At 33.4% G+C, this 11,598-nt stretch overlaps 1 protein-coding gene across 1 annotated transcript; it reads right to left on the bottom strand.

The window, feature by feature from the left end:
* Positions 1–232: 232 nt before the first annotated feature.
* Positions 233–3,348, bottom strand: LOC142974821 (L-xylulose reductase-like). Its single transcript, XM_076117356.1, has 5 exons — positions 3,149–3,348; positions 2,768–3,020; positions 2,511–2,625; positions 1,834–2,036; positions 233–1,059 (listed from the first exon to the last, which is right to left on the bottom strand). Exons 1-5 carry the CDS (start codon positions 3,198–3,200, stop codon positions 948–950), a joined length of 735 nt encoding a protein of 244 aa, XP_075973471.1. The 5' UTR covers positions 3,201–3,348; the 3' UTR covers positions 233–947.
* Positions 3,349–11,598: the final 8,250 nt, after the last annotated feature.

Genomic DNA, 11,598 nt, shown 5'->3' on the forward strand with positions numbered 1-11,598 from the left:
TAATATAATTGAAATGGAATCGAAAGTTACTTTGTCGTTTACTGAATTAATTTTGTTCGAGTTATAGTTAATGGACATCGAGAGGAATTATATGATACCTAGTTTATGTTATTACATGTTTAGCTAATTTATTTTGCTCTGATTTCCTTAAGTTCTACTCAAACAAGTAAAAGTTGATTTGACCCAAGGTCTGATTATGTAGGTACGTACAAATGAAAAATAAAACCACACGTTTTTCAACAAATCGCATTTATTTTATAATATTTATTGCAATTAACTGAAACCTTTTAGATTGTTGTCGAGTTATAATTTTACAATTATTTTCGAAAAAATAAGTAACATCAGTGGCATACCTAACAAGTACCCCACGTTGCACTGTCATATTGCGGTATTGTAATGCTCATTGTTGACATTGATATAACATAAATGCAAACAATTAATAAAAAATATGAAATAGTCCAGAAATAGTTTGTTACAATCTTTGTACATTTTATATGACTAATGAATAAACCTACCACATTATCATAATATCATCAGAAAAGTATAAGATACAAGTTTAAAAATAATGCGATAGTGACTAAAGACATAAGGTTTAAACAGATCATAAAATATTGACAAGACTGGGACAATTGACATTATTACAAGAAAATTAATGAAGATAATCACGCAGTTTACAAAAATCTTATTATTGCTTAAGTTACAATGTCAAACACCTACAAATACATATATTGAAGTTATATTTTGGTATAATTATTAACACAGTTTTGATAACAATATCACAATTTACGAAAGTTTAATCATGGCATACATTTTTAAAGAACCATCTTTGGTTATAGATCCAATATAGCTACACTTAAAATTAAAATATGCAATTGTTAAAAAAAACATATTCAAAGCCAGTTTATACTTAAGTATATTGTATCAGATGTTTTTTTGATAAATCATAATTACGTGGCCAGAAAACCACCATCGATTGGCAGCTCGACACCATTGATCATACTGGACCTCTCACTGAGAAGAAAAACTACAGCATTTACCACTTCAGAAACTTCTCCAAATCTGAAACATAATTAATTTTATTGACAGTGTGATTATAATGTTTGACTTATGATAATACTAATTTATATTTATAACGCAATATGCAAGTAATAACATATTATTATCATAAAGACGAAACATTGACGATTTTTACCAGGTCTAAATCCAGGAGTAGCTCGAGATATTAAAATCAAGATTGCAGAAATCTGATTTTCTTTGAGTAGCAACAGAACAGGATTGTTGCCACAATCAGACACTTAAATGAAACTGGCACAAAATACAATACTAGGTAGGTATTTATGTTTATATAAAAAATTGTAAGAGGCAATTAGGTACAATTTTGAGGTAAATCTTACTGTTGTCTTACTGTTATGGTATCCTTAATATTTTGTTACTATTTACCTTATGTTATTTTATTTTGGCAGCTCTAAGAATGCATAATATGTTGCTATTGTAATAGTCATTTTATTTAGACTTTCAGTTGCTAAACAAGGTAAAAAAGTCAAGCACATTTTCCTACTACACATTATATCTGTGCATATACATTTAAATTATCTCTTCATTATAAATTGCTGTCATAAATTCATGTCTAAGTTGGACTCTAACTGTTGATTGCAACAAGCAAGTATCTATTGATCATAATGCTAATCTTGATGATAATTTTGGGTAAATCTAGTGTTCAATTAAGTGATTTTATCGTCACATTTAAGCAGATCTTCAGAAGAAAGGAATTGGGTACAGCTCCATACAATAAAAACTTCAAACTGACTATACAAATGAAATTTTTATACTGACCTTCTAAGTGGTATTTTTGATAGCATTTCATTTGCTTTCTCTGGGTCCGACCATCCAACTTTAGCCATTTCAGTCATTATGACGGTAGGGTTGACACAATTTACTCGAATGCCATAAGGACCGAGTTCAAGTGCCATAGAACGGGTCAATGCATCAAGAGCTGCTTTTGAAGCACAGTAGATAGTGTGATCTGTCAATGCAGCCTGCAAGCAGAGTTCAAAAATCTTGTCAAATAAGGTCACCTTCATGCTATTCATGCATACTGATAACAATTTTATGCTTCGTAAAACAAGATAAGTTGTGAATATATTTATTTCCATTTGGGCTTCTGATATTGTAGTACAGTAGTTTTATTTTAGATAGTTACTACATGGCTAAATTCTGTTGTCTTGCAGCATTGCTGTGAAAGCAAAAATACAGAAAAGATGTTGCTATGGTTATGTGTACTTGTTGGTTTATGGATATGAATTTTTTTTTGTTATATAAGGTACCTACTTTCGAGTTTCAATAACAATACAATCATAAAAAATAATAACATGTCAAATAAACAATTATTGGTAGAATTACATATGTAATCCGAGCTGATTGTAGATGTAGATAAGAGACCTTAATAATAGTTTATCTACTACAACATATGATAACAAGTGGTATGATGTACGCGGCTTAATTTATATTACCTTAGAAGCTTGTGAGGATATGTTAACTATTGCACCATGAGTCTTATTTTCTACCATTTTTCTTGCTACAACTTGACTAATGTTGAGTGCTGCTTTTACATTAACATTAAACATTCTGAAAAACACAGTAACTGTTATTGTTTGACATATTTGTATTCATAATATGAGGCACATTGTTTATCCAAATGAACTGGACATATTTCAACAGCTGCTGTCAAGAAGGTTTTTATACTACATATTGAAGAAGGAAAACATACTTATCGAAGTCAGTTGGTGTGCATTCCAAAAACGGCTCGCATACCGCAATAGCAGCATTATTCACCAGTGCGTCAAAGTGGCCCAGAGATTCTACCACCTGTCTTGTTTTGTCCCAGTCGGCTACGTCCACATCTACAATATCTATCGATGGATATTCACTTTGTAGAGTCTCTAAATGACTTCTTGTTCGAGACAACGCAACTATATTTGCTCCGGCACGCCATAATTCTACTGCAATACCCCGGCCGATTCCTGCGACGCAAACAATTTGTAAAATATATGCATATGATAGCGTTTACAAATCCACAAGTTTGCAATGCATATCGTTTATACTAAAATTAGCACGTAACTAGGAAATTCAACAAGAAACAACAACTAACCTTGGCCTGCGCCGGTTACTAATATTCTTTTGCCTTTGAATGAGATTTCCATTTTAATATCAGGTGTAGTTTTTGAAGATTTAATATCTAGATATCTAATACGGAAGTATACCGTAATGAAATTAACTCACTACACAGCCTGTCGATCAGAATTGATTTGCGATTTGACTGTACTAAACTGAATTAATCGAATTGAATGAAGTTGCCAGTTGGTTGACAAGTTGAATTGATGCTTGTGACGTTTGCGTTTTGTTCATAATAAAAATCTGTCATCGGTTGAGTATATAAATATTTGATTTTTTAAATGAATACCGGCTCGAGTGAATTTGGTAGATAATAGTACATACTTATACCATTAAATGTGAGGTTTAGCTTTAGAGATAGATATTTATAAGATGTCGATTTTTTTAATCTGTGAGCCACATCTTTGTCCAATAGATTTTGCAGCAAATATGTATCAATTAATTTGATACATTAAATTTGCCACGGGTAAAAATAGGATCTTGTTAAAACTCTGCTATCCGCCTGCGCTCTGATGACGTATTTATCTTACCGTTTTAACTACAAATGCCGAAAAAAAATGATTATATAGGTATGTACCTACATATTTTTGCCACTTTTTATAAATAGTGGCCGCCACCCTCAACTTTTTATATAAACTGTAGAATATTAGCTGCTTATTTTGGTATTCTAATACCTACCTATAATGAGATTACCTACTTCCTCCTTCTATTATTTGGGACTTTTTACTTGTAATGTAGTAACTGTCTGTCTGCCAGTTTGCCTCCACAATCGACATAAGCGTCTAAACTGCTGCACAGAATTTAAGCACAGAGTAAGGCAAGAAATTATAATCCGAGAAAGAACATAAGTTACTTTTTCGGAAAACATCTAAACTACTGAACTAGCTAAAACCACTGTTAAACACTAAGCGATTGTTCTAAGAAGTTTTGTAGTGAAATGCAGTAATGTAAACTAAACTTATAACTTTATACAAAGTGTAACGTTAACTCGGATTTATCAAGATGTGAAATTCCGTAGCAGAGGGAAAGGATTTATTTATTGGACCTATGCTTAGGGTAGGTAAAATATGTACTATCGAACCAACTGATTCATGACCCATTTTGCCGATAATTCGCTTGACACCGTCAAAACAGTAAGAATTTCGTCTCTATCGTCAAAGTTGCACTTAGGACATTTTAAACATGCATACGACTGTGTTATGATGTATCTACGACTACATAGTTATGCATCCTGCTAGGCCTCTACAAACAATAGCAATAGGTTAGAGAACAATAATCAATGGGTTAGAGTTACGGTGTCAAATGCTAGTTGGTCAATTACTGTAACTTTAATGAGCGCCAAAACTATAACCATTTGATTAACGATTACTTGTTCACTGTTAAGACCATTTATGAATACCATGATTGTATGTATCACGCCATAGCGGATACCACGTGACTTAAACCACATGTATAAAAGCTTTGTCATTTGTACCATAATCCAGTTCTGTTCCTGTAATTGTCTCGGCTTGATGCTCTGCGAGCACACCTTTATTTTAATCAAATAAATATATTTTTTTAAATAAAGTGCTGTCCATTAATTTGACTGGCGCAGTCGGGTCGGATCTTAAGTTCGCGTAAAGTTCGTCGTTCCGTACACAAAAATCGGTACTTCGCGGCAACTAACAGCCTGACTAAGATTCGAAGAACTTACAAATTTCGTCAAATACCGCATCGGGCAGCAGCAGCATCTCGCTAACATCGTTCAAGACAGCAACTCGGCATGGGCAGCAGCAGTTTACTGTGAGTAAATCCTTATTCGCACTGTTTCCATAACCCCGTGTCTATCCTTATATATCTAACTGGACCAAACATCGCTAAGTTGATATATCCACTCGTATTTTCGGTCAAAATCGCGGAATCTACGATTAGTTATAGTTTTCACTTGTATTTTTCGACAAAAATCGCGAAATCTACAATTAGTTATAGTATTTACTTGTATTTTTCGACAAAAATCGCGAAATCTACAATTAGTATAGGAACGTGTCTTTTCGGACAAACATAGCCGAATCTACACTTAGTTTAAGCGTATATATCGGACAAAAATCGCCGAATATACTTTATTAATCTTTTGCCCTAAAAATAATATATATTTGTAAAAATGGCAACAAATGAGCCAACAAATACAATTCAACTTATTCCTAAGGAAATTCAAGCGATTATCCCACGCTTTGATGGCGACGGGAAATTGTTAAACTTATTTATAACTAAATGTGAATATGTAATTAAGTCATTTAGAGGGGAAAACAATCCCGCTCAAGATATCTATTTATATCACTGCATTACCAGCAGATTAATAGGCAAAGCGGCCATATTAATTAGTGAAAGAGAAAATGTGTTCTCATGGGAGGAGTTAAAAAGATTATTTGTACAGCATTTTGGCGATCCACGCACTGAAGCCTGTATTGCCATAGAACTAGAGAATCTTAAGATAAAACAAGGAGAAACGTATATTGAGTTCTGCCATAGAATCCAGAATATAAGATCATCTTTAATATCTAAAGTCAACCTTTTAACTGACGAAGGTATCAAAGCAGCTAAGTATATTATATACAACAATACCGCGTTAAACGTATTCTTATATAACTTACCCGAGGAAATGCTTCGATTCGTAAGATTGAACAAATGCACCTCGCTGGAAAGTGCACTAAGTGTCGTAACAGAAGAGGTCAATTTCCAAACGCAATATCAATCTAAAAATAAATCGAACCATAAACCATTGCAATCTAAACCTATCATACCAACGCCACAAAGTCAATTTAAATTCGGCATAAATAATAATATTCCACAAAACTCTCAGCATAAGACATTCCCTAATCTATTTAATAGAAATAATCCCGTTAATAATCAAATGAGATTCCCTCAGCCTAACAAGTTAGGACAACCTAATCAATTCCGTCACCCGCAACAACAATTGCCTAGAGCAGTTAATAATTATAAACAAAGCGGATTTTTCAAACAAAATCCCAATCATCAATTTAAATTCGGGATACCAAATCAATTAAATCAGAATCGTTTCCCGCAAAATACAACACCTAAGCCTAACACGGACGTCTCCATGCGAACGGCAGTAAAACAAAACAACATAGACGAATATGAGGATTATGAAACATATAATGAATGTATAGATATGGACGATCAGGAAATGTACGAAAATTACGTAGAGTCTGAGGAAAATGAGGAAAATTTTACCATAGAAGCCTCACCGGACGATCACCGGAAATAATCAATTTAAACTATTCACAAGCTCATAGACTACCTCATATCGAAATACCAGAACTAGACGCTATTTTCATGATCGATACTGGCAGTACGCGTTCTTTCATAAATCCGGAAAAAATAAATGAATATTTCCCTTATAATACGTATGAAGAGCCTTTCCAAGTAGTTAGCACACATGGTTGTAGCCAACACACGGAAGTAGCAAATATACCGCTTACGGAAACCTTTCAAACAGATCTTACTCATAAGTTTTTCGTTTATAAAGTTGACAAAGACTATGACGGCCTAATAGGCATAGATTTGCTAAAACAATTAGACGCTAACATTGACATGAAAAACCAAATATTACGAACAAATACCACCGAAATACCAATTCTTTATTATGAACACTTTAAAATAAATATTCCCAGGCGTTCTGAAGTCAAAGTAAAATTACCTACAACAGTAGAGAATGGCGAAGCTATTATCCCATTTACGGAATTCTGTTCAGGCGTTCGAACACCAGACGCAATGATAACATGTAAAGATTTTTATGCAGAAACAATCATACAAAACCTCAATAATAAAGACGTTCTAATAACACTAGAGAAACCATTGTTAGTCCACCCAATAACAGAATCACTTAAAGTAACTACGACAAATCATAACTTGAATTATAGTCAAACAAATTCAATATTAGAAGCTAATTTAAACAAGTTACGTTTAGAACATTTAAATAACGAAGAGAGAACCTGTATTCAAAACCTATGTCTAGAATATAAAGATATATTTTATTGCGAAGAAATCCCCTTGTCTTTTACCAACCAAGTAAAACATAAAATACGCACAAGCAACGAGGACCCTATATACATAAGACCTTATAGACAACCTCCAACAGAAAACGAAGAAATTAGGAAACAAGTACAGAAATTATTAGATAATAATGTAATAACTGAATCTCATTCCCCTTGGAGTGCCCCTGTACATCTTGTCCCTAAAAAATTAGACGCTTCAGGTGAACAAAAATACCGAATGGTAATAGATTACAGACGTTTAAACGAAATTACGGTCGATGATAAGTATCCTCTCCCAAATATTACAGATCTTTTTGACAAATTAGGTAAAGCTACGTATTTTACTACGCTAGATCTTGCTAGTGGCTATCACCAAATAGAAGTAGAGCCTTCTGATAGACAGAAAACAGCCTTTACAACCCAATCTGGTCACTATGAATTTAAGAGAATGCCCTTTGGTTTAAAGACAGCTCCAGCTACATTTCAACGAGCTATGGACAATGTTCTTAAAGGACTACAAGGAATGCATTGTCTAGTCTATTTAGATGACATCCTAGTCTTTTCTAATAGCTTACAAAATCACATAGAAAAGCTCAGAAAAATATTCGACAGACTTAGACAGACAAACTTAAAAGTTACATTAGATAAGTGCGAGTTCTTAAGAAAAGAAGTACTTTACTTAGGACACACTCTTTCTAAAGATGGACTCAAACCAAACCAAGATAAAATTAAAGCAGTTTTAAATTTCCCTATTCCTAAAACTCCCACGGAGATAAAAAGCTTTTTAGGTTTAATAGGCTATTACCGTAAATTCATCAAAGATTTCTCTAAGATCACACAACCTCTCACAAATTGTTTAAAGAAAGGTAGAAAAATCGTACATACTCAGGAATTCGTAAACGCATTCGAAAAATGTAAAGAAATATTAACAAACGCCCCACTTTTACAATTCCCTGATTTTAGTAAACCATTTTTATTGACAACTGACGCATCAAACTACGCAGTAGGAGCAGTATTGTCACAAGGCCCAATTGGTAGCGATAAACCAATAGCATACGCAAGTCGAACATTAAATGACGCCGAAACGCGCTATAGTACTATTGAAAAGGAACTACTTGCAATAGTTTGGGCATGCAAACATTTCAGACCGTATTTATATGGTAAAAAATTCATTATACTTAGTGATCATAGACCTTTAGTTTGGTTACACACGTTTAAAGAACCAGGCAGTCGTTTAACTCGATGGAGATTAAGACTAGATGAGTATGATTACGATATTAAATACAAACCAGGTAAACAAAACGGAAACGCTGACGCACTTTCACGTATTAAAATAAACGCGATTGATAAAGATAATATGTCAACCCAAGTAAATTCCCCCGATACAATAGTTATTTCGGACGATGAGGAAATAAGATCAAGAAAATCGACATATTCTATACCATCTGTTGACAGCCAAACTGTCACAGCATCCGAAAAGGACAACTCAACACTTGCTACAGTACATTCTGAAGAGAATACCGACTCTTCCGACTTACCGATATTAGATGAAGCAATCGATACAAAACCAAACCAAATACTTATTTATACATGGAATAGAAATGAACTAACTGTTAAAGATCTATCGCGCGACAAACAGAAAGTATTAGAAGTCCATATGCCAATAGATAATTTAGAGATAATCAAACAATTTCTTAAAGAATACATTAGGCCTAAAATCAAACATTTTATTTACTTTGAAGACCATAGACATCGCGAATCGTTTACAAATATTATAACACAATTGTTTAAAAAGGACTCAATTAAAATATTTGAATGCACTAAGCGTGTAGTTTACGTCGAAGACGAGAATGAACAACGTCAGATTGTATTGAAATACCATAAAGGTAAGACATGTCACAGAGGTATTAAAGAGACAATAGCGCATCTCAAGAGAACTTACTACTGGAATAACCTGCACGAAACAGTCGCAAGCATCATAAACTCATGCGAACCGTGTAAACTCATGAAATACGACAGAAAACCCATTAAACCGGAACTTCAATTAACTCAAACGCAATCAAAACCTTTCGAAGAGATATTTATAGATATATTTTCAATCGAAAACACTTACTTTTTAACAATTATCGATGCATTCAGTAAATTAGGACAAGCCTTCGAAATCTCAAGCAGAAATACACCGGAAATAATTAGAGCGCTAATTAAATACTTCTCGTTTTACGGAATACCACAACGCATTAGCTCAGATCCCGGAACTGAATTTAATAATAACCTATTGAAGGAAATGTTATCATTCTACAAAATAGACTTACACATAGGAACACCCCATAATCCAAATTCCATGGGTTTAGTTGAAAGATTCCATTCAACAATTACGGAAATATACAGACTAGCTAAGTACGAACGGAAGATAACAGACGCAGCATCCGTCATGACTTACGCTATTATCTCATACAACCAATCTATACACTCTTCAACAGGTCTTACACCTTTCGAAATAGTCTTCGGACATACCGAATCATCGGACGCATTTAACATAGACTTTAATAAACAATATATCCAACAATTAGTCCAAGAACACGCGAAACGCACAAAATATTTATATAAATACCTAACTGACAAAATGATCGACTCTAAAACTAAAATAAAGGAAAAACGTGGTGGTGAGACAAAATTCAACATCAAGAAAGGAGATAAAGTTTATGTAAAAGGCGTTAATATTAGGCGCAGTAAAGATAAACCTCGATACCAGAAAGCAACAATTACGGGTGAAATAAATCGCAACACTGTCCCAGTAAAAACTAAAAACAGAGACACTAAGGTCGCTATTAAAGACATAAAACGTCCTTCACAGGTACATCCTGTCAATGATGACACTAATAATCCAAGGCCGGGCCCTTCAACTTCAACCGATTGAAGACAACCCAGGTATACTTCCTGTGAAAGAAGGTCAAGCATCAGTAAGCTTTTATAATTGGGATATAATTAAAATATTAGACTTAGAATTGATTTGCACTAATTTAGATTATAATATTAATAAGTATGATGAAATAAAATCATATATGATAGATAAGTTAAATAATATATATAATTTAGATGGTAGTATAATCGACGCCGAGCTCCAAGTTCAATACATTATGAATCTTACGCTAGAAAAGTATAACCAACTTATTCCAAATATTAGAATGAAAAGAGGTTTAATTAACCCGATTGGTTCTATAATTAAAGCAATCACTGGTAACTTAGATAACCAGGATGCCATTAGATATGATCAATTAATAAATAACATCCAAAACAAACAAAATACGATCATAAATAAGGTGACTTTAATATCTAAGATGATTGACACCTTTGTCAATACAACAAATTCCACCAGAAATAATTTCATTATATTAGAAAAAACAATTGAAGAAATTCAGGAAATTCTTAACAGAACACAATATCAAAGGAGCAAGGAACTTATTATAAATACTTTTAATTTACTTATACATAATTTTCAAATTTTATTAATTAGATTAGACGAAGTCGAGACAGCAGTCGCTTTTAGTAAAATAAATATTTTACATCAATCTTTATTGACTACCAATGAACTGTATAATTTACTAAAGAAAATAGAAAAAACAGATAAAGTTATATTCCCTGTAACTATAGATAAGTTAATTAAGATAGAAAATAGTATAGACATTAAAGCATATGTAAAGGGCAAACGATTAACTTTTATCATGTCAGTACCAATGGTTCAGTCGGACACCTATAACTATTTTTCCCTACACCCTTTTCCTATGTATAACCCAAAGCTAAATTTAACTTTCCTTATAACTCCTAAACATTCCTACATCCTTGCGAAGGGATTGAAAACCGTACCATTATCTCAACCTTGTAAGGAGATAGACCAAGGAAAATTCTTATGTCATGAAGATTATATGTCTGTACAAAATGAAGATAAATGCATCGAAGATTTGATGAAATTCTCTACACAAATAACGTCGTGTGCACCAATACCAGTCGAATCTTCCGACGTAAAGATCAAAGCTTTACAACCAGACTCCTGGATAATCTACACCGGAGTTCATACACTGCTAACAGAATATTGTGAAAACGATATAAGCCAACATAACATTATCGGCACATATATCATAACATTGGACAACGATTGTAGAATCGAAGTTGGGAAGATAACGCTGAAGAAACAAACACGTCTTCAGGTAGCATCAGTAACGTTCCGCAGTATGCCGAGCATCCACCTGCCCAACATAGTTCCTCCAAAGGAAACAATGCAGCGCAAGGCGATTAACTTGGATCAAGTAAATATGGAAAATTTGCAGTTCCTTTCCCACGCATTAAAAAGTGAAGTGATAACAAGTGAAAAGCCAATAGACATAGTGAATATACA

Source organism: Anticarsia gemmatalis, chromosome 8 (assembly GCF_050436995.1).
Source record: "Anticarsia gemmatalis isolate Benzon Research Colony breed Stoneville strain chromosome 8, ilAntGemm2 primary, whole genome shotgun sequence".
Taxonomy (NCBI): domain Eukaryota; kingdom Metazoa; phylum Arthropoda; class Insecta; order Lepidoptera; family Erebidae; genus Anticarsia; species Anticarsia gemmatalis.